Source organism: Crinia signifera, chromosome 4 (genome assembly GCF_055691185.1).
Source record: "Crinia signifera chromosome 4, ASM5569118v1, whole genome shotgun sequence".
In the NCBI taxonomy this organism is placed as follows: Eukaryota; Metazoa; Chordata; class Amphibia; order Anura; family Myobatrachidae; genus Crinia; species Crinia signifera.
Window position 1 is genome coordinate 156,211,059 of NC_139220.1, and position 25,494 is coordinate 156,236,552.

Genomic DNA, 25,494 nt, shown 5'->3' on the forward strand with positions numbered 1-25,494 from the left:
AGATATATTGTAACTGGATATATCCACAAAGCAGGTAAATGCAATAGTCAAGCAGCCAGTAATTGGTTAGTAGCAAAAAGCCAGTGGGTTAGCTTGTAAGGAGTCAGGGGGGGAAGAGGTAAATGGCGTAGGTCAAAGCAGGTAAGTTAGAGCAGTGGACAAGCTGTGTGAAGCCTGTTAGCGCATAAACGCAAGATGTTGTCAGTCAGGGAACACACTTGGTCCAGTTGTATAATGCTCACCCTCCTTGTAGAATTTGACCGGAGGGCACGGGGAGCCTAATGGTAGGAAGGGCTCAACCCAGTGGCACGCGGTGATGTAGTATCCGCAAACAGATATCCTGCTGTAGACGACCTGTATAGGCGGGGAGCCTCGATGTAATTACGGCTCAACCCGATTGGCTGGGAGATGCAGTGACCCCAAATGGGGCGTCTGGCTCGTGGCTGGCAATCCGGAGCAGCGTTTTGCGGTGGAAGCGCTGTAGGTAGCAAAAGGTAGCCTGTTGTAAGTGCCGGGCGCATGTTAGCTCCGGAACAATAATCGCGACCTCAGGGGTGAGAAGACTCAGGGCGGAAGTGCTTCGCTCAGGGCGGAAGTGCGTCAACGCGTTTCGTTCCCCAGGAAACCGGGAACTTTCTCAAGACAGGAAAGTTCCCGGTTTCCTGGGGAACGAAACGCGTTGACGCACTTCCGCCCTGAGCGAAGCACTTCCGCCCTGAGTCTTCTCACCCCTGAGGTCGCGATTATTGTTCCGGAGCTAACGTGCGCCCGGCACTTACAACAGGCTACCTTTTGCTACCTACAGCGCTTCCACCGCAAAACGCTGCTCCGGATTGCCAGCCACGAGCCAGACGCCCCATTTGGGGTCACTGCATCTCCCAGCCAATCGGGTTGAGCCGTAATTACATCGAGGCTCCCCGCCTATACAGGTCGTCTACAGCAGGATATCTGTTTGCGGATACTACATCACCGCGTGCCACTGGGTTGAGCCCTTCCTACCATTAGGCTCCCCGTGCCCTCCGGTCAAATTCTACAAGGAGGGTGAGCATTATACAACTGGACCAAGTGTGTTCCCTGACTGACAACATCTTGCGTTTATGCGCTAACAGGCTTCACACAGCTTGTCCACTGCTCTAACTTACCTGCTTTGACCTACGCCATTTACCTCTTCCCCCCCTGACTCCTTACAAGCTAACCCACTGGCTTTTTGCTACTAACCAATTACTGGCTGCTTGACTATTGCATTTACCTGCTTTGTGGATATATCCAGTTACAATATATCTTTTCAGCTTGCGACCTCATTGGAGTGAGATACTCAAATATTATCAATTTAATTGCTTACCTGTTTTTATATTGTATCATACTTGTTTTTAGACTAAACTGTTGTCTAAATTGTATGTAATTCATTTTTTATTGTGTATTCTTTATAAAATTTAATACTGAAACTTCAAATGTGTCTGGATACTTTTTTGTTCAGCATGGTTCACAGGTTATCCCATTAGACCTAGCAGCGCAAGTGCAAAAACCCCCTTTATGGCACATTGGAAAGATGAGAAGATCCGTTTAATGCAATGTTTAATGTTTAATGCAATGCAGTGAGCAGACACCTCCCACTTTTCATGATCTCATCTCTGTGTGCCTTTAAAACTGTCCTTTTCTTATGACACACAGAGTTTTGCAGGAAAAATCCGGCTTCTGTGTGAAAGGGGTCGACACAGGAAATACCCGGGTTTTTGCTCCTGTGTGAAAGGGGGTCAGCCCCTTGCTGTCTAGTTCTACCCGGGTTTTTGTATCCGGGAAATACCTGGGTTTTTGGGATTTTTCTGTCTGAAAGGGGTATTAATGGGTCAGTTGGTTCCGAAGATATAGCCGGTTAAATGAGATAACTGGTTAAAGGGGGTAGGGGTGGTTTTCTCTCCCCCTCACACCAGAAAATGCAGGGACTAGGCTGGTGTAAAAGGGGCCAACCTGGGAATGCATTTTCTGGTGTGAAAGGGGTATTATTTCAAATAGCCGAGACCTGCATACAGCCAGGCTCTGCCACTGTAAAAGTGGCTATCACTTCTGCCTGGCGGCGGCTGTCCCCCATTTACCGCGAGCATGTATTCCCCCTTGGCAATGAGCATGTAATCCCACATGGCAACGAGCATGAAACCTCTGGCAATGAGCATGGAACCCTTGACAATGAGCATGTAGATAAGCAGCACTTATGTAGCATAATTTTTAATAGGCATTATGGTGTTTGGCATAATACATAATGGACATAATGGCGTGTAATTTAACATGTAATGGACATTATGGTGTGGCATTATGTGAATTTTGACACAATCCATGTGGCATTATTTGAATTTTGGCTCAATCCATGTGGCATTATTTGAATTTTGGCTCAATCCATGTGGCATTATGTGAATTTTGTCTCATTCCATTTGGCATCATGTGTAAGGGGCAAGTATAATGGGGTCTAGTATTTTGTTGCATAATGTGTAGAAGTTGTATATGGTGTTGTACACTACACTCAAGGACACTCCCCCTGTTGAGTGGCCACACCCCTTTTCCAGAGCGCGCCTTCGGCGTGCACACAACTACGTCCTTCACTTTTGTCGCCATGGTGGGCCTGCGCACTTTAAATGCCAGGGCCTATTTTTAATCCCATTCCCACCCTCTCTCTGCCGCACTCTTAGCATGTACACTGGCACCACTAACACCGCCCCTCCCCCACCCAAACCCTCTTTTATCATGGTGCCCCCCCTGTCATTTTATCCTGGATCCGCCCCTGGCTGCATACACAGGTACTCGACTCACATATAGAAAGCCATACTCAGTCAGAGAAACTGCACCTGCCATAGGGCTTGTGCAGATATTAATGATGCTTCCAATGTAATTGTTTAAGGATGCATCGATTAGAATTACAGTGTGTGCAGTATGTAGGGACACTGACTGTGCAAGGATGGCGACATCCACTTTCATATGCATGGATGTACACAAAGGTATTTGCATAACGTAGCAGACAGACGACCACAGAAATGTGCAGATGTTGTCGTTTTTGACTCTGCCTCAGAAATCAGGCCCTTAATGTCTGTTATTGTGTAATGCATGTTTAACATTGTGTGTTGTAGCACATGAACAAATTGCAGTAATTGATCTCTTGGTTTATAGCGCCATCATGTGTCTAAAAAGTAGACATATATCAGTAACACAAAAGTGATCTCTACAGGCTGGACAACGGACAACGGCACATACAATATGTACAAAAATGTATCGAAGAACGAGTAAGCTGTTGGCAGACAAGACTTCTTGATTTTCTAAAACATGCAGAATATTTGATAAGCACATTGTCAGGGATATGCATAATTCCATGGTGAAAACCTCAAATACAGAAGATCTTACATTCTACAGAGAAATGGGCAGACACTAAAAGAGAGTAAAGGTCCATACACACTGGGCGATTATGCCCAGCGTGTATGGGCAGCGTTGATCGCTATCATCGCTGGGGGGGGGATCCGCTCAGTGCATACACACTGAGCGACTTTCCCCCTGCCTGGTGCTGTCAGCGGGGGGAGGATGGCTTTGCATAGCGTAGCGCTATGCAAAGCCGTCCTCAAAGCCTCTCATCTGCTGGTATTACCAGCAGATGATCGGCTTTCCCGGTGATGATGTGGGAGCGCGCATCACCGATCATCACTGGGGCATACACACTGGGTGGCTTTGAGCTGAAAGACGATCAAACTTGCTATTTTGAGCGTCTTTCAGCTCAAAGTTGCCCAGTGTGTATGAAACTTTAGAAGAAGAGCAGTGGGGATCAGATAATTAAACTTTCAATTGGATAGATAGTAGGTTACAGGGATAAGGGGGATTTTTAGGGAATGGTAAATGACTGAGAGGCTGTGGAGGTTGTATAAAACTGTACAATGGCTTAGTACAGTACATGTAAAACTTTGTAACAAAGCTTAGAGAAAGTCTAGTAAAGAGAGTACACTGTCACAACAAAAATAGGCTATACAATGGCACCTTAAGACACAGAGTTCCAAAATAGTCTCTCAAGCATTAACTAGACTACAGCCATTGTTGTGTTGATTAAAAGCACTCTGGATGTCCTCTAGATCCTGCCATCATCACGTGAACTGTTCATCTTAAACCATGTCAACCACTCAAACATGTTCTATGGTTAATGTGCACTACATAAAATCTGGTTGCTGTTTGGTTACATTAGGCTTAGTACAAATTTGTACTTGAACAATGTTAGTTAACCGTTTGGGTGGCATGCCTGCAAACCTTGCGGGCTAAGCTGTGCAGCTGCAGCGGGCTATCTTGGAAAATTTCTGGGCATACCACTATGCAGTAGGTGCGTGACAGTGGTGCCTCCAGCTGTGCACCACTGGTGCACCACCTCTAGGCTCCCCCCTCCCCCACCGCTCCCCCCCTTCTGTCGTCCCCCCGCCATCACCTCTGCTCCGGCAATCGTACCCTGGAGCTCCCCTGCTGCTTCTCCAGCCGCCATTCACTTCACAGCAGTGACGAAGGCTGCAGACTCGGGATGTTCGGTGCAGCTCGGGAGCGCTCAGGAGTTCAGGCGCCCGAGTCCTCCCGAGCCGCCACGAACATCCCTGAGCCTCCTGTCTGTGATCACATCACTGCTGTGACTGGCAGCTGGGGCAGCGGCAGGGGCCGGTGAGGGGGTGGGGCCCTAAGTTCTGTGGTGGGTTTTGCTGGGGCAGGACAAACCTGCCCTGGTAGGTTTGTCCTGCCCCAGCTAAACCCACCACTCAAGGGGTTAATATCCCTCGGTGTGTGTTTTTCCATCTACTTTTTTTTTTTATAATAATAATTGTGCAAGTACAGATGATTATTTATTTCTTCTTTTCTAGTTTGCAGTTCAGACCCAGATGATGTCCAGGCTGAATCACAGAACAGCACAAGCCTCCTAATTACATGGAAGAGACCTCGAGTTGTGTATGATGCAGTGATTGAGAGATATGTCGTTTATTACCAACTTCTTCAAGGCGAAGACCAATCAAAACATGAATATATGACAGATGGCTACCAGGACTTGGTAATCATATATATATTTTAATCCATTTGGACACTTTCATATCTTTTCCAGCATATGTTATTTTGGTACTTATATGTTAGTTGGGCGCCCACTAAGCTTAGTTTTCCGCATCCGCTCGCCACACTTCAGGCTTGTGGCTCGCTACGCTCGCCACACTATATAAAATTAACTCCATGCCGACATGGATAGTGGGGGTATGAGCATACTAACTATAGTGGGTGCCCAACTAACATATAAGTACCTTTATTTTAATTATAATATAAGAAACTATATTGATATATTATTAATAAGAGACTTAGTGTCACGAACCTGACTTGGTTTACGTTTGTTTTCTAGTTTCCCAGTGTTTCCAGGCTTGTTTGTGTCCATGCTGCTGCAGCAGTTTGCATTTCTGGCTGATTAACACCTGTGAGGATTCCTGACCCTCTGACTCCAGCACAGGTCACATGATCTAGGTTTACCGAGGTAGTTCGGTACTTGTGTATTATCACGGCGCCCATCGCATTGCATAACACTAAATAGAGTATGCAATGGTATGCGATGTGATGCGATTTTCACGTGAAAATGTCAAAATGTACAATTAAATATCGCATCGCATGCCAGCAAATGGCATGCGATCGCATGCGATGGGTGCTTACAATGTTAAATGCCCCCATAATGTGAAATTCTCCCCCATTGTCAACGCGACCCCCACTCTCAACGGCAACCCGAAGCGTGGCGAGCGCAGCGAGCCCGCGTGGGGTGGCGGTATGCTTCCTCCGACCTTTTCATACCCCCACTATCCACATCGGCTTGGAGTTGATGTTAGATAGTGTGGCGAGCGCAGCTCGCCACCGAGCCCGAAGCGTGGCGAGCGCATGCGGAATACATGTAAAGTAATCCGCGTCCCCTCGCGGGGCTCGCTGCGCTCGCCACGCTTCAGGCTCGGTGGCGAGCTGTGCTCACCACACTATCTAAAATCAACTCTGTGCCGACGTGCATAGTGGGGGTATGAAAAGGTCGGAGGATGCGTACCGCCGCACTCGCCACGCTTCGGGTTGACGTTGATAGTGAGGGTGGCGTTGACAATGGAGGTGCATTTAATATTGTAAGCACCTATCAGGGTGCTTGTACAATTAAAATCACATTGCATTGCATGCCGCTATATTGCATGCGATGCGATGCATGCGATGCACTACGACCAACATCGTGGGAGCCGTGATAATACACAAGTACCGGTAGTTCTACTTCCTGGTTCTGACTTAATTGCTGCTGCGGCCACTAGTCAATCCCCAGCTACCTTGGGGGATATAAGGAGTGACTTTGGAATGGTTCAGGGCCTTGAGCAAATTTTACTTCTCCTGAGAATTCCCCAGATGCTAATTCTAAGGCTCCAGGTTACCTGCTACAGTGAACCTCATCCTGCTGCTGTTGTTACTTGCCTGGTTGACTCAACCTCCGATAGCTGCTGTTATATCATCTCCAGCATCCAGAGAATAGTCAGCAGCACAGGACCATCGGTTCTCTGACTGACCTCCTAACATGACCCTATCCAGATCAACACAAGGCTCTGTTCCTGGACTCCCAGGTTGACACTGTCATTGACTCATTGACTCCCAGGTCAACACTGTCATTGACTCCCAGGTCAACGCTGTCATTGACTCCTAAGTCGACGCTGTCATTGACTCCTAGGTCAATGCTGTCATTGACTCCTAGGTCGACACCGTCATTGACTCCCAGGTCGACACCTTCATTGACTCTCAGGTCGACACCAACACAGTCACCCGGCTCCCAGGCCAACACAGTCACCCACCCCCAGGCCAACACAATCCCTGGCTCCCAGGCCGACATAGTACCTGGCTCCCAGGCCGATACAGTTATCTGCTTTCAAACTACTACAACCCATCGGCATCCAGGATGACCCAGACCCTCAGCTCTCAGGCAGTTCCCAGTTTGATACTGCACACCATCAGTTCCCAGTCCGATACTGCACACCATCCGATACTGCACACCATCGTGTCTTGAACCATTGCTGATCTCTCAGTACGCATTCCTCAGTAGTGGCACAGTGGGTGAGGGACTCTGACATAGGGCCTCGACCTGCTCACTGGTGCAGCAAAGTCCATACTCCCTATTGGCAGTTCATATGACACTGGTCCCAGGTGAACACCATCGGTGGGGTTAGACTCTGCGCCTCTGCTCCTGGTGTTAGTCAGTACCCTGTCCCAGTTGTGCCCCATGTTATATCTGCCCCACCCACAGTGCACATGGTTTTGTCTATCTAAAAAGGATTTTGTCAGAAAGAGTGAACCAAAATAACCCCCTATGCCACACAATATGAGCCAGACCTGCGAGCGGCGGACGGCATTTAGTCCAAACGCAACGCTGCGAACTTTGTAGCATTGTGTGTGGACTGGAATAAGGTCCAAAATTAGCCAAAATTCACATTATGCCACATAATATGAGACAAAATGCACATAATGCTACACAATAGGAGTCAAAATTCACATAATGCCACAAAATATAAGACAAAATTTACATAATGTTAGTTTTTGGGGGAAAGGGGAAAGAGGGACATAGATCAGTGCACAGGTTGATAACAATTAGTTTAGGTATTGACAAATTAATTCGAGAAGTCCACAATACATAGAGGTGTAGGAGGTCTGTTATACAGAGTCTCCCGGAATAAATGGCGTGGAGGTGCACCCTGGAGAGTAAATTGTATGTAGAAGCACAAAGAAGGAAAGACTCTCTCTTTTTTAGGGGCACTCTTGAATTGTGATTACATTCAGTAATCTATTTGAACATCTGTCGGGATGTTCCTGGCGTGTCTGCGATGTGTTGAGGGTTAGGTGTTAGGACACAAGCTTAAAGGAGAAACAGTCTATTTCTCCTTTAAGCTTGTGTCCTAACAAAATTTACATAATGCCACACAGTATGAGACAAAATTCACATAATGCCACGCAGTATGAGACAAAATTCACATAATGCCACACAATATGAGACAAAATTCACATTATACTACACAATATGAGACAAATTTCACATAATGCCACACAATATGAGACAAAATTCAGGGACATAGGGAGTAACAGCAGGGACAGGGAGAGTGACCACACCACATCACAGCATATAAAAAATATTATATATAAAGCTCCATTACAACCAGCAACTAGGATGTACTTACACTTGTAAATAAACCCCCTTCCCCCCTGCCACCACATATAATATATAATATTTTTAATATGCTTGTTACGTTGCCCTGGCCTGGGCACCAGGGACAATACGGGTTCCAGACGGCAAGTTGATAAGGCGTGAGCCCACAGCCGGGACCGCCGGTTAGGACAGCCACAGCGAGTCCTACACTCTCTCTGTTGAGTCCCCGAGGCAGATGGCAAACCCCTGCGGAGCTAGGCTTCACCTGTGGCCGCCGCGTTCGAAGGAGCGAGTTAAGCCCGCTCCGACCCCGATGCAGCCAGGTCTTATGTGGTGACAAGGGGTAAGCGATCGCCACGGGGAACACTCAAGAGGATAAGCTGACTAAAGAACCTAACTGGAAACTGGCCCCTAACTGCCGGCACCTGGCCAAGACGGGGAGTGCGACCTAGTCGCAGACACCAGCGGATAGAAGGGAGTCCCCAAGAATACTCCAAAGGGACCGTGACTCCCAAAGCAAGGATATGGAAGAACGGTGACACTCCTGCCTAAACAGAACACTAATGACAGACGGGGGCCAGGGAACACATACAAAAAGACGGGGACAAGAATACCAAAGAAGATTACCAAGGATAGTCCCACGGAGGGGCTTAGCCACGGAGGGCCAGAGAACCAAAGAAGAAAAAGACCAGAGCTCCACTGGAGCACTTACGTGACCCACGGAAGATGGAGACAGTGGGTCCGCTGCAGGCTCACAGGCTGAGGATGGAATACAGCAGAGGAGTCCGGTGAAGTACTGGTATCAAGGGATCCACAGGCAAACACAGCTGACAGGCTGGGAAACCAGGCGGGCTGCAATGGAGATCTGCAGCCAGGAAAACTGGGACCAAGGACCCAGGGGACCGGAGAATAGAAGCCAATAGCAATAAGTGCATAAAGCTATAACCGGCGTCTGTGCCCAGCAGACGCCGGCTATTTATTTAAATTTCGCGCCGCCTGACTGACGTCAGGCGCGCGCGTCCCTGGCCGCCGGGCGGAAGCTCGGGGACGTTGCCTAGCAACGCCCCGACGCTTAGCCTCAGAGTGAGGCTTGGGACGCTGCCCGGCAACGTCCCCCGCCGCGTCAGATGACGCTGCGTCCGCAGCGTCAGATGACGCTGCACTCGCCGTCCGTCCGGGTGCAGGGATACCCGGACGGCGGCGTGCAACAATGCTGTTATGCAGTGGGAGGGGTCTCTTTACAAGTTTTAGTTCATCCTAATTATATATTGTTTAAAGGGGGGGAGGTACACAAAACTATCCCATTCAATTGTGATGAACTAACAGACCCTCCCCCCTCCCAATCCATTAAAAACATATTTAAAAAAACCAAGGTCCTAAGTCCTCCTCACTTCAGTGTGCGGGTGCGTGGTGGGACCACTGAAGCCAGAAGAGCGTTCAGCACGTAAACTGGCCTCTATACTTTAGAAAATGATCGCGATCTACAGGCAGATGGTCCGCAATCTACGTAATGGCCAACCCTGGTTTAGAACCACCTTACTGCCTTACTTTCCTCCCCTCCTTGTTTTATTCATTCACACTGAAATTGCCAACAGAAAAGTCTGCAATGACCTCCATGCTGCCAAATCTAAGTGTCACACCCTATTATCCTGCTTATTCTCCTTGACCTTACTTTTTACACCATGTACCACCCTCTCCTGCAAATCCTTCACTCCATTGGTCTGCATGATACTGTCCTCTACTGATTATCCTCCAACTTCTCTGACTACTCCTTCCCTGTCACTTCTCATGACTCCACCGTCCCTGCACTTTCACTAAGAGTAGGTGTCCCCCAGGCCCAGTATTTCTTGGACTTCTCTTTTTCTCACTGTGTATATATACTCTTTAGGTGAGCTTCCAGTTTCACGTCTATGCTGATGATCATCTATCCTCTCTCCTCACTCATATCTCTAACTTGTTCTTGGTTATCCCAGTGCTCTCTTAAACTTAACATGTCTTAGACTGAGTGGATCATCTTCCAAATCTCCTGCATAACCTAACCTCCCACAATTTCACTATCTATTGACAGCACAACTATCTCCTCTAGCCCTCAAGTATGCTGTCTTGAAGTTATCCTTGATTCCTTCCTCTTCTTCAAACCACACATTCAGCATCTCTCACAGTCCTCCTTGAATGCTACTATCTGACCATAGCTCCCTGCACACTCCTACCTAACCTGTTATCTCCACAAATAAATATTTTCACATTCAGTGTATTCACCAGACATGTCTACAACTAGTCATCACTTGAGGTAATTCCGAGAAATCTCAACTTATAACTGCCAGATACTGCAAGTGGTTCTCAGCTTCTGATCTTCTCCAGTCTAACCTGGGATCTCCTTGGTCCAATACTAAATACTGAAAGCAGAGCGACTGGTGACTCTTCCCACAAAGGAAGGCTGATGTAGAAGGCATTGGTTTATGCATTTATCATGTACCATGAGCAGCTTGGCTGCTTGAAAAGGCACAAGGGGTGTCCAGCATCAAGTTTTTGTACATGGTTATATATGTCTACCCATGGCTCATAATTGTGCAAAGGGGTGGACATGTTTGATACTTAATAAAGTTTTTTCAGTGCATAGGATTTTATATATAAGAATCTTCAGGATGATGTATACTTGCTTACATTATTGCTTGTGAATTTGCTGTTGTACTTATTTTTCATTTTTAGGGTGCAATTTTGTATAACTTAGTGCCCAATGCAAGTTATGTTCTTCAAGTTGTGGCATTGTGCAGCAACGGTCTCTATGGAAAACGCAGTGACCAAGTAGTTCTTGACTTGACAGTGGATGACCAAGGTATGATATTGTGAACAGTGTATAATAGATACTGCCAGCTTCTTATTTTCAGAAAAGCAGGATTAGCATCAGAATGTTATGTTTTCTGTTATTTGTTCTCTATAGTTATTTTTGTTATTATATAAATGTTCCTAAATTAGTATACATTACTATTCCAAAGGATACTACAGAATAGAACATTACTAATGGGCAAAAATAAAAGGTTTTATAATATCTTCTGTTTCTTCTAAACTACACAGATTCACTTTATCCATTATTGGACATTTCCCTACTTAAATTATTTATTTAATTAGCAGAGGGATTTTTATTTTTTACATACAATATATGATTTTACTATTTAAGGCTGCTTGACATAAAAGCTTTTCCACCCAATGCCTTTAACAGCTGCTATGTGGAATATGAATGCAGGACATGTACAGTAAGTGTGATGTAATGGGACAGTCACATGCCACCAATATGTGCTTAACACAAAATGCCATTGTGACCTGTTTTAAAGCACTGGGTAAATAAATCATTTAAACAAAGTATAAATAGCTATTTTGTTAAGAATATTCAAGGATGGCTTGTTTGCTAATACTTCTTTACCTTGTTAGTTTTATGATTATACTTACTCTACAAATATTAAATACACTGTATGTTCCACGGTCACAGAAAAATATAAATATAATAGTTTAATATATGAAAAAAAGTGTATGGAAATTCAATATTTCTGTATTATAAATTAATATTGGAAGTTGATTCAATGATTCAATATTGGAAGTTGATTTCAGAAAAATGAATTCTCTAATGAAGGACTTGTATTTTGGAGTAGTAACTCTTTTCACAATTGTGAGCACTGGGTTTTTTTGAGACAGCGAGTAGATTGGCAGAAGTGGCTTATACTATAAACCAATGTCGCAATATCCTTGGGTCCCGAGGCAAGCAGCCATGGCCCCAGTTTCATACATGGTAATGTACTTCTTCAGCATGTAGGATTTCTTTAGTAGATAGACCTTATTACCTGATAGGTGATCAGATACGTAGTTTACTTTTGATCCTATTAGAATTATATACCATTTTTACACCTTTTTTAATTAAGGTATGATTATTAATAAGTACATGTCAAACAGCAAAACTATGAAACAAATAATCATTAATAATTTTGTTGATCTAAGAGTCTGAGTTTTAGGTTAAAAAGCATTATCACCTTAAGATCTTTGGTGGTAAATACAGGATACAGCAGGAGTGGCTTGTATTTTTGAAATGTGTTTTTTACTCTGAAATCTGAAAAGCAATTGTGATCTACAAAGGTGGCACATTTGCGTGTTCTACAGAAACCTGTGACATAACAAAAATGGGGTGTAACCTCACTGTATAGAGTGTGGGGACTGTTTTGCCCAAATCACACATTTGCCTTTACAGGAAAAATGTATACATTGGCTCCAACAGTAAAAGACACATATTTTCTCCTCAGGAATAACCCAAATATATTGTCCCCCAGAGAAAAGGAAAACAATCTATTGGCCCCCACATAAAGAGTGACATGTCATGTCAGAGAAATGAGCTCTAAGTCCTTCCTTGCCCTCAGCCATGGCAGTCCAGCAGCAGCCTTAGTGCAGACACCAAAAGCACTATGCAGGTGGGCAGGATGGAAGACAACTGCACTTGCCACCATGCCTGCCAGTCTTGATTGGTTCAGGATACAGGCATTAGCAGTACTGTGACCCTAGCCAGCCCTTCTACCATTATCCCAACTCTCTGGCTGTAGCACCAGTGGAATGGAGCCAGTAGGAATCTGCCTGATTTTGATTCATTATTGCTGTAAAGTGATAGCCTACAGAGACAGTTGTGGCTTCAGATAACCATAGGGGCTTCGGTTTGGGGCAGCTTGCCAATAAGAATCATCCTTTGCGGAACATCCACCACGATCGACTGGTCAAGTGTCCATCGCAGACCAGTCGATCAAGATTGATGCTTTGGCCTCCTCTGGACTACATTATACTGAATAAGTTCAGGGTATATGGTAGTGCTAACTTGCATAGCTAGGTAGGCAAACTACAGTAGTTCTGATAGATCCTTAACTTACAGATTTCACATAATATATTTTAAATGTTAATATACTAATACATACCTGCAATTGAATCACAGAGGATTACAATAATATATATTAAACAAACATTAAATATATGAAAATTATAAACCTTTTTTTCACATATACACCACTCAGTGTAATAATATTTGTGTTTCATATTACTAAATCATTTCATGCATTTAATAAATATACTACCGCTAGTAGTAATAAGCTACATTGGTCATCTTAATAAAGTTTTGTGAGACCTACTAAATTATTCATTTGGATATGTCTGAGGGATTTGTGTTATGTCATAATTGGTTGCATACATTTCTCATTTAGTCTTTGAGAATCATTTCATTTGCAGCACTTCCTTTATCACCTTTCGGCTTCTTCTAAATCACTCTGGCAGTGCAAAAAGTACTATGCAATATATATGTGCTCATAAATTTCAGGTGCATACTGGTTTACAAATGTAATTAATGTGGGATATTTATAATTCCCTGTTTATTTTACGTACATTGCAAATATTGGTACATCAAAATGAATGAAATAGTGGAAAATATTGTATACACTATTAAACATTGAGCAGTTTCTGTCATCTAAAAGCACTTGCAGTACATAATTATTGCATAGGATTTTTCTTCAAAATTAATCTCTCACCAAAACTGCATGCGCACTTATATATCATGTCCACAAATGTAAACAATGTCTTAATCAAAACTTGTGTACTTTGTCTTATATATTTTTTTTTAATGTGCCTTTTATTTAAACATGTAGCATTGATATCATTGTATCTTGTCTATGTAGCCACATGCTTGTACTTAATAATATTTACAAACTTATTATTAATAATAATAATAATAATAATAATCATCATCAAGATAATAATAATGAATAATACAGAGCATTGTGTTTGTTCATTTTTTTGTGTTTTTTTTATTCATCCATGTTGTTTACTGTTTATTGTCTTTTTTTATGAATTTTATGATTATTGTCATAAATAGTACAAAAAAGTTTAATGTAGGCATAGTTAATAAAATGCACATAAAGAATAAGGTCTTGAATGCTGTACATTTTCCTATGTTGTTACTACATTGGGCTCAAGCAATTCTTTAGTGATGTGCAAGAAATGCAGCGATATGTATGTTTGCAGAAAAAAAAAAACATTCTACAAATTAAAAAAAAAAATCATTCTGAATTTGTGGAACTCTCCTCTACATGTTATATAAAAGGTAAGAACAATTCTTCCTTTTTTTATTGTGTAATTATAAAAATGTACTATAAAGTATAACATAAGGGTCAGGGCTCTTCATTTGTGGATATTAGCATACACAATACACATAAATAATAATCAAAGCACTGCATAAAATCCTCTCATCAAACTATACTGTATATTGCAGTAAATTGACAATTGTAGTCCTGACGTTTCAATGATCCAATAATGCTGTTATAATCTCATATAAATAATGTTGCAAAAATGTAAGTAGCATGGTTAAGATGTTAAGGGCCAGATGTATCAAGCTTCAAAAGTGATATAATGGAGAGTGATAAACAGCCAGTCAATCAGCTCCTACCTGCCATGTTACAAGCTGGGTTTGAAAAATAACAGGTAGGAGCTGATTGGCTGGTTGTTTATCACTCTGCACTTTATCACTTTTTGAAGCTTGATGCACCTGGCCCTAAAGCTGTAATATCCTGGGAAAATATTTTACTTCATCCTAACCAAAATACTCAACAAGTAGAGCATGTGTGAGAGAACACTAATAACCCCAGCCTACTATGCTACTAAATAAAACGCCCAGAGGGGCTGTTGGGAGTCCTGGGAGAAATCACCAGCGGATCCAGCTACAGAAGGGGGTACTTGTGGAGATATTTTAGTAGGTAGTGAAGAACGCTACCACCTATTCAAAACCATTAAACTATTATCGTAAACTGTGATTTCAAAATTAAACAGGGTTTGTATTGAACATCTGAACATGATAGAAGCAGACTTTCCCCACCACCCCAAATCCTGCACTGCTACACAAGCCAAATAAAGTGGGCTTCTGATTAGTGTCACTTCTATACCATTATTTCCCTTCCATCCTTCCCCATACTGTACCAACTCTACACTGTGGAGTTTTAATGCAGGAGGTATAGCATATAAGCATTGTATGATGTAATCACTGTGCAGTTCTGCGTGCTTCAGTTTATTAATTGTTATTGGTTAAGCAACACTACAGTATGAAGTAAATACCGGTATGAATTTTGCTTTCATTTATTTCCCACTATTTGACCAAAACCTTTAGTACGTAAGTTTCCAAGACTTTACTCTCCCCTCCACCCCATAGGTCAACACAGGGGGAGGTGTAATTTGCATGGAAATCAGCCTTCCCCTGCTTTTCCAGCAAATAATACCCCTTGCACACCAAGAAGCAAATTACCGGGGTAAAGCTTTTTAACCTGGTAAGTTGCTGAAAAACCTGGGTTTTTCTTTGGTGTGGAAGGGTCAACCCGGATTTAAATTCCAGATCGCTAACCCTGCTCTTGACCAGGGTCGGTGTGCATGGATGTATGACCCGGGTTGACCCTTTTGCACAACATAAAAACCTGGGTTTTTCAGCAAATTTCCAGGTTGAAAAGCTTTCTGAACTCAATTCACACCATCAGCAAATTACTGGGTTAAAGCTTTTCAACCTGGAATTATTATATACTGTATGAAGAGGTGAATGGATGACCAAAGAATCACAGTAATAATGTTATTTTAAATGTTGGTTATCTATTTACTTATTTATTTTCTAAAAGTTCTAATGATTTATATTTAAATATCTCATTATCTCCTAACATTAATATAACACCTACATTTACTTGCCTCTTTAAATATACAAAATTAATATAAAATGATCAAAGTGCTAACAATTATTATGCATAGGGGTTACTCTGGTCATCTTTATACCCCTTTCACACTGCACAAATAACCTGGGTCTGACCCTTTGTGGCCAGGTCAACCCTGGTCACTGTGCGGTGTGGAATCCGGCATTCTGACCTGGGTTAAAAGAAGAGTTGATCCCGGGTTGCTGGGCAGTGTAAATGGGTAACTGTTTACACGGGTAAACAGGTCGAGTTACCCAGGTCCTGTACACATTCTAGGGATGAGGCAGCTGCAGTTTCAAGTGCTGCCTCCTCCTCCACCACCCAATGGCTCTCCGCCCCTCCCCCTTTCTGACGTCAGCGACCCAACTTATTGCCATATTGCTGTGGGGGCTAAGAATCGCAAATGCTGGGTTGCTCCCGGGACGGATCTGTGTCCACATCTCGTGCTTGACCTGGCATTTGCAATGTGAAAGGAGTATTATAGTCTTTCCTTGAAGTCATTTGCAGGTGCAAGCACATTCTCAGGATTGTATTAAAATAATTCAATTCAATAATACTTTTTAGTATCTTTTAACACCTGATCTGATAATTTATGATTCATCTAAATTAGCATTGATTAACCTACTACTTTCTTTTCCTTTAGGAAATGACCTGTTTATTGATGTGACAGAGACAGAAGAGGAAATAGAGGTAATATCTCTCACTGATAGCTTACCTTTAACACTGAAGGCATTTGTACTGTAGATCCTTGTGCTTTGAGATGTGGGTCAAGTTATGATTATCCCTTTGAGATGCGTCATACTTTTGGATACATGTATCTTTGTTGCCCACTGTAGATACTGCTCCAAACACATCTATACATTAGCTTACATGATTCACATAATGTAAGATGATTTCAAGTCAAAATGCAGGCATGGGAAGTGTGTGCCGATGTATGAAACATATTATGTATAATTCTGAATTATACCCCTGAGACTCAGTAATACATTTTATGCTGGTGTTTTTGCAGGCGACCTTTAAATGACCCGCAAAGCCGCGAATTTCACAGCTTTGCGGGTCAACCAGAATCACCCCCTCAATCTCGCAGCTCAAAAAAAAAAACATTGATTGTGCAATTTAGGCTCAATCAGTGGGTTCTGCACTTAAATCCAGATTTCTCTGTTTGGGGAAAAAGTACAGAAATTGATTCCGGCAATTAGTCGCAGGGTAAACCCTGCAACTAATTGAATACCCCCAAATATTTTTGTTTGTTTGTTTGTTTGTTTTGTAATAATACAAATTAGTTTTTCTTTTCTTTTTTAGATAAAATACCAATACAGTTTCTTCACTGGATCAAACAAAACAATCCTGATAGACATAAAAGTAATGAATATCAGGACTGTCTTTGTCTAAAGTTTCACAGATTTATATATTAAGCTATAAAACAATTACAATTATCATGCTCTTTCTGCAGCATATTTTAAGAAAATACAATCTACAGTAGAAGAAATCAAAGGGTCACAGATATGGCCATTGGTGAAATGGGCATGGTAGTGATGTCACTGTCTTGCATGCGCACTAAAATTTTTCTTAACTAAGCACTGAAGAGGACGCAAGGTCCTTCTCCTGCAAAAATTCCACCATAGGCATAAAGCAGCTTAGCCACTTTTCAGAACTTGGTAAATGGCGGCCAGACTGCCGTCCACATCTGCAGTGCTAATTATTCTTTTGCAGGCTATATACTTGATATATTTTGCAATAGGTTATTTTGTAAATCCTATAGATTGTAAGTTTGCGAGCAGGGCCCTCCTACCTCCATGTCGGTTTGTATCTACCCAGTTTGTTTAATCACTGTTGTCTCCAAGCAACGGAATATGCTGCGCTATATAAGAAACTGTAAATAAATATACAGGAAGTGCTGAATAGGAAGAGTTTTATATAACCCTGATACTTAAATCATTTGGGAACATCAGAGAGGCGCAGATTATAGTAATTGTAGTTTGAATTAATGAAGACATGCATGGGACGTTAACTAGCTTTCCGGGTGAGGAAGGTACTTATTCTAGAAATTTTGCAACGGTGGAAATGGTAGATTTGCGAAGAGGAATGTATGTGGTACAAAAAGAAAGCCCCTAAGGAAGCACTTTCAATGCCCCTTAGCCACAACATGACTGACACGCTGTAAAATCTAGGGAGCGGAAGGGGACAGCAACCATAACTGTTCTGCAAAATGGGGGCCCCCATTTAGTAGACATGCCAAGCGTTGGGTCTCTGTCATTGGACTGACTTCCTGGACTTGGCTGACCAGTTTGGATGACCAGTCTGAGTAAGCTTCATCTTATTCAGACCGTCCGAGGGCTTGTGATTTGATGCTACATCTTCGGCAGGAGGCATTTTTCCTACATATGCCCCCTGCAGTATAAGAATATCAGTTCCATCCAGCTGTGCAGCATAGTACATATCACAATCAGGCCCCAAATTAGATGCTATAGATAAATTAGGTCTAATTGAGGATTGCTTCAATTCTAAAGCAATCCTTATCTCAGTGGAAGAACACAGGAAGTGTGATTCCCCATAGTTGCAGATTAATTACCCCATAGGGGTGATAGCATATGTAAGCAGTCCAGTATAAGTGCCAGCAATACCTAATGTATCTGTATTTTTTTTAGGGAGTGCAAGTCCTCCAGTTTTGTTACATATAGTATATTTATCTGAATGTAATATCTCTAGTAATAGCTATTTTTTTCTACAGGACAGTGAAGGAGACACACAAGAAAAGGAAAGCAACTCTGAAATACCTTTGAGTACTAAAAGTACTAAAAACCAAATTCAGGGACAAGGAGACCAAGCTACAACATCACCGTACACACAAAAGCAGGGTTCTCAGCCATCCAAAGCTACACTAGAACCTTGGACAGAGCAATCACATGTGCAACAGGACCGACTTAAAAATTTGTTGTATGCTACTTTAAAGTCTACAATCAAAACTGAAGATGAGATAAGTCCAAATCAACATAAGGATGGAGTGAGAGTTAATGAAGATGATGAAGAAGCACAAGACCATAAGAGTAAAGAGCTGAAAAGTAAGATTGAGTTGAGGGTGCTAAACATCTCAGACACTACCAAATCATCTGTTGAAAACAATACTCAGACTGATGCTATTAATGCTCTTCCAATGACTACTACATCCTGGAAAAGAAGGGTTTTATATCCTACTGAGAAACCTCTCCAAGTTTTCAATGACACCTCATTCACTAGTACAACTATTCCAGAAAAGACATCTCAAGAAGGTAACATTTCCTTGCAGTCTCCATCATCACATATCACTGAAGATTTATCCCCTGACACAGATGAAGTATTTTTAAACTCAACGTCTGATGAGAAGTTTGATGTTTTGAAGTCTACCTCAAGACCTACTATTTCTCCAGAAGAAATGAAGCGCGTGATTAGTCTGGTTAATGCAAGTGGAACCATACCACCACCGCCTTCATCTTCCAGCAATGCAGAGCTGGCACCATCTGCTTTTATACCTGATTTAGAGAAGGCATACTTTTCAACTTCTACTTTTTCCCCTGTTGAAAGATTTCAGTCTGTCTCTCCAGGCTTGGGACAACATGATTCTGCTTCTTCTGCGACTGAGGTACTCTCTCAGACAACCCAGCCAATATCTAATGGTGAGATACCTCTTCAACCCTCATACAGTAGTGAAGCTTTTCCTCTCGTTACTTCCTTGTTGTCTGGCACTCAGTTCCTGAAAGCTACCCCTGCCGCTTCAGATATTGGTCCAATCCTGCATGCCACACCTGTATTTCCCAGTGTTGATTTGTCATTTGAACCTTCCCTGTCTGCCTATGATGACGTCTCCATGCTTACATTTTCCTCCACTTCTTCCGCTAGTAAAATGTTTTATCATCATGCAGTTTCAGAAACGTTTTCAAAAGTCACTCAGACTGTTGCAACTGATACACTTTCTGTGCATGTTTCTTTGGCCTTGCCTGAAATCAATGCATTAGATCAGCCAAGCCAAACACATTATTCTGATGTGAAACCGCATCAGACTGTTCATGCTGCTTCTGAGATGTTAACATTTGCTAATGAGGGTGACACCTTTAATAATGTTCAATTGATTTCTCAACTTGAAACTCCAAGCACTGATTTAAAGCTGCATGCACTTTCTGCGGTGTCTGAACTTGCCTTTGCTTTGTCTAATCATTTGGCTTCCACAGAAACTGTTGCTGTTTCTCCTGACTCTTCGGCCTTTGTGCATGATTCTCTTGGCTTATTTCACCAGGGTACCTTAATTACAATGCTTAACAATGAACTGTATCTTAACCCAAGTACTGTAATGATACAAGATGTTTTACTTCAGCCTACACACTCCGCACTTAGTGATGGAGATTATTCAGGAACATTCTCTGGTAGTGGGGATTTTATTGATGTGATAAAGGATTTGAAAACCCATAAGGAGGCCTCAGGTTCTGCAGTAGTTGAAGTTAAGTATACAACCACTAAGCTTAATCAAAGTAACCCAATGCCCACAGGTCATGAAATAGACAACTTTGATACTGTTCTGCAGACTACCTCTACTTATAGTGAAGTAACTTCACATACAGAACATGAAATTTTAAAAAATCTATCTTCATCTGATGTATTTAGGGAAAGTCAGTCTTCACCTGAAATCCATCCAGCGATTCTTCCCACTACCAGGAATTTTGAGGCTGACATTAATGCAATGTCAGAAAATCTGCTACCTGTGCAGCCACTGAATGCTGTATCTACAACCTCTGGTGACATATTGGTTAATGCTAAGCTTGCTGCAGCCTCAAAAACTGTTTCTGCTTCTCCAGATATGCTTCTTTTGCCAACTCAGGAATTCTTGTATGAGACACCAGACAAAGCCACTAATGAAGCATTTACAGAAACAATGTCACAGTTGCCTAATACTAGCATTGCTTCAGCTGTGCTCAGTGTTGAAGTGCTGAATAAAACATCCAATTCCCATCACATAGGCTCTAACGCTGGTTCTCTGCTGCTGCATTCTTCTGTTGGTGCTAATGCTAAGTCCTTGCTGCATTCTTCATATGTTCCACCTGTTGGGAGCTTTTTGTCCCCAAGTTCTGCTCAGGCTTCATATCAAGAGCAAACAATGTCAGTCTTGCATGAAAATGTTGTTGCACCTCATTTGATCACTAATGTAAATTCTAATGAAGTTGTATCAGTTTCATATGGTAATGGCATCACTGTTCCCCCTTTAGATATTGTGCCTTCCTATTTGTCTGCATTTTCTCATACAGTTTCTACTCCAGTGTTGCCTGTCAGTACGTTAACACAGCAAGAATCTACAGTATATCACCAAACGCCGCCATATGCTTTTCCTACGCATGGCATTCCTGTTGTGTCTTTGCCATATACTGAAGGCAGTGTGTTACCCACCTCTGCACTTGATACTGAAGCTAGAGAATCTGTTCACCATCCTGATATTTTACCAAATGTATATGTTTTTGTTACAGCTGATTCTCCAAACAGTGAGAGTCCTAGCACATTATCAATGTTAACAGCTACATCTCAAACACCAACTGATGTGTTGCCTACTGTCAGCTTTGATACCAAAACGGGTGCTTCTGTAGTGGATGATGGTTATCTTGTAGCTAGAACAGATTCCATTTCACATACAGAAACCCAGGAGAATGTAGTAGCTGGTACTGGTAGATATGTACAAAGAGTGATGGAGAACAGTAATTTAAGTATGAGTGAACCCAACGGGCCACCTGAAGATGGAAGCACGCCATCAGCACCTGCATTTGAGAGTCAAACAAGCCCTGGTATAGAAGAGAGAAGCCAGACCATATCCACAAGCACTGAACTTAAGAAGCACAGTGACACGGCTGTACTGGAAACATACCTACAGACTGATAATACTGCTTTGAAAACTACATCTGAGACAAATTCATGGGCAGTACTGACTGGTGATGAAGAAAGTGGTTCTGGTCAAAGTACCTCAGATAGTCTTAGTGATAATGAGACTTCTACAGATTTTAACTTCTCTGACCTTAATGACAGAGACAAAGACTCTGAGGTTGCAGTTGAACCAGGTAAAGCAGATTTAACTCCTGGATCTGAAATGACATCACCACCATCTGTAACTAGTGACCGTTCAACAGTAGTCAACGTGTCTGAGGCAGGTTAGTGGTGGAGATAATAGAGGGCTAAAATATTGTCTCGTACATTCTGAAATTTATTATGTTTTTGTGAAACATCGGCAATATTCTTATCTATAATGTAGTTTGAAAACAGTGTTATGGAAATTAGAGAAAAAAGAGTGTGAAAGGAACAAGTGGCAGATTTCATGTCATCCAAGTTTCTAGAAACATTCAATTAAGTAAAGTTAGGCCTTTCAAGCCAGCAATCTAGACATATCCATGGTAAGTCTGTTTTTCTTTATTCTGATGAATGCAGTATTTTAGATACAGTATTGTTTTGAGATAGTTAGTACTTTTGCAATGTAAGTGACGTCTTAAAATAAACAGAAATATTAAACCTGAGCAACTATGATGATTCCTAACATAGCTTGCGCTTCTTTTAATCACTCTGGCTCGCAAAACTTTTGTGTGTTCTTGAAACTGGGTTCTTCTGCTGCTTTGCTTTCCTATGCTTTGGATTCTAATCAAATAAATGCGTTAAACAATGTAACAGCAATGCAACCAATTGTTACAGTACATATGAATGCATGCAGCATGCTTTGATTCAATTCTGGATTGTCTGCAACATGTTCTAAAGATACTTAGAACCTTTTTGTAACTTAAAGGTGTCATCCACCGTCTCTGACAGCATCTGACAAAGATTTAAATTAATATTTATGAAAACCATGATCAATCACAATAGTTCTAAAAAAAATGTATTATTATTATTTATGATTATTTAGGCAGGAATATATCCAGCCTATACAATGACTGCACAGAATATCTAAAGGTGATTGTGACCTTCAGACAGGCCTGGATTCGTGGGAAACCCATGGCCATTTTGCAACTTCTTCGGTGACTTTGCACACATATATATGTGTGTATGTGTGTGTGTGTGTATGTATATATGTGTATATATATATATATATATATATATATATATATATATAAAAATCATTTATTAAGAACATATAAGTGATATAAGTGAATGGCTAAATAAGTTTATTAAGTTTTAGCAAGTTCTTGGTTGTATTTATGTATTATGTATTGAGCTGCAGCATAAATAAGCTCCCTTTTTACTATTTAGAGTGTGTGTGTGTGTGTGTGTGTGTGTGTGTGTGTGTGTGTGTGTGTGTGTCTATTACAAGTTTACAGTAGAAAATATTTGTAATTCTAACTCACATATATATATATATATATATATATATATATAATATATTATGTTTTAAATTACATACGTACATTTAAATGCAACCAGTTAGTACTACAATAGTTTTTTATTCCTATGAAATATTATTACTTTAGAAAGCAGGGACTTTTATATTTTACTAGAGGAATTTTTTAACAATATATATTTAAAAAATGTGAAAACTTGAAACATTTTGTTTGCTACAAAAAAACATCTGATAAATCCACTTATTCATATGTAACAGAAAATATTGGTTAGCCAGGGGACTAAGTGGGCATATGAACATACTCATACAGAAACCTCCAGAAAAAGCTGATTCTAGAACTGGTATTTAAAATACATTTGCAGCTCTTGAAAAAAAGCTAATTTTTGCTATGTGTTAATTCTGCAATATAAAAAATGTGAAAAAAAAGCACATATGTGCAATGAATAAATGTAACCACCAGATGGCGATATGTTCATAGGAATCGCCTAATGACTGTATCAGAAAGTACAGTATAGATGTTTTGATGCTTTTTATTTGAAGCAAACTTTGTTTAATATAAGAAAATACATCAGTATATAAGTTGCATAGTTTACACAAGTTTGCACAATGGAACACAATCACTGAACAGCCTTTTAATGTTGTTATAATACATATTATATCAAACTTGATGTGAGAAAGTATAGCTCCATACACACGGAGCAATATATTGCTGAACAATATATTGCTCAGTTTCCCATTTTCATCAGCGACCAGAGATGGTCGCTGATAAAAAGTAGACTCTCTGCCGGGGAAACAGCTGATTGCAGGAGCATGCTCCTCCGACCAGCGACCCACACAGGGATATGGTCACTTAGCGACCATATCCCCGGCGATATAGGCTAGAATCGCCCCGAATCGCCCCGTGTGTACGGGGCTTAAGAATCACAATTAGCAGTTCATGTTTCCGGTTGTAGTGCCAACTTGAAACAACTCTAATATTGTTGATATATATTACGAGAACCTGTAGAAATGTGTGTTAGGACACTTCAGTACACTGTGCTAGAGAATTGTTGTATACTGGAGAATATACTTAATAACAAAATAAATAATTACCTTGACTCAGGGTTCTAGGTCAGTGCCCTGGACAGTTACCAAGGGCAGGGGCAAACTCAGGATTTTCAGAAGGGGGTTTCCAGAGGGGCGGAGCAAAGCACGGTGATGCACAGTTAGGTGACCCAGTATATGCCGGGTCAGTTAAAGTGTTATAGATAGACCAAAGTTATAAAAATAATAATTATATACATACACACACACACACACACATATATATATATATATATATATATATATATATATATATATATATATATAAATAACAGCAGTGTAGACCCCTGGGCATAGCAATGTATTGGGGCCCCTACCGATCCTCCAGCGGTAGGGGTGGGGGAATCTTTGATGTCCGGCAGGTGGTAGGGGGTATTATATCAACCGCTCAGCATGTAGGGCCTGGATCAGTAATTTCCACGATACCATTTGGTAGGTGGGATTCTCTAGTTTTTAATTCCATTAAAAGCTAAGAAATCTAGTTCCGGGAACTGGAGATATCTGCAGTCAAGCAAGCTGTCCTCCCACCAGAAAATTATGAATAATAAGCCCAGTCCACTATACACCCCTCCTCTGCGTATTAAACATCCTCTACCACCCTGGAAGTTATGTATCAGGGGCCCTTCATTCAGCCCAATGCCCCCTTCTCCCACCTCATCTCCCACCATCTGTCCAGTAAAGGGGAAATTAGTGATAATTACTGATCCAGGCCCTACATGCTGAGAGGTTGATATAATACCCCCTACCACCCGCGGGACATCAAAGCTTCCGCTCATAGAACCCCCCACCCTTACCACAGGAGGATAGGTAGGGGCCCCAATACATTGCTATGCCCAGGGGTCTACACTGCTGTTATATATATATATTATTTATATACATTTGGTCTATCTATAATACTTTAACTGACCTGGCATATACTGGGTCACCTAAGTGCCCATCTCTGTGCTTTGCTCCGCCCCTCTCTCGAAACCCCCTTCTGAAAATTCTGCGTTTGCCCCTGACCAGGCCCATCTCTGATAGAGATCTCTTTCTCCAGGTATCACCCCATATCTATCAGTCACCTCTTTCCTACAAAGATTATCATCATTGCATAAATAGGGTAGGGAGTGGTAAGGTCAACTATACTGTGCTCTGTCTCTCTATACAGCAGG

At 41.8% G+C, this 25,494-nt stretch overlaps 1 protein-coding gene across 6 annotated transcripts in view; it reads left to right on the plus strand.

Moving 5' to 3' along the window:
- PTPRZ1 (protein tyrosine phosphatase receptor type Z1) overlaps window positions 1–25,494 on the plus strand; it is a 186,886-nt gene that overhangs the window by 98,497 nt on the left and 62,895 nt on the right. For 3 of the 6 annotated variants that reach the window (XM_083182828.1, XM_083182829.1, XM_083182830.1), the window contains exons 9-13: window positions 4,866–5,050; window positions 10,895–11,021; window positions 16,571–16,617; window positions 18,659–19,580; window positions 21,417–22,088. In XM_083182828.1, the coding sequence (XP_083038954.1) occupies window positions 4,866–5,050; window positions 10,895–11,021; window positions 16,571–16,617; window positions 18,659–19,580; window positions 21,417–22,088 (1,953 nt within the window). Of the gene's footprint in view, window positions 1–4,865; window positions 5,051–10,894; window positions 11,022–16,570; window positions 16,618–18,658; window positions 22,089–25,494 lie in introns of all 6 variants that reach the window. The other 3 variants (XM_083182831.1, XM_083182832.1, XM_083182827.1) reach the window with 2 other exon arrangements.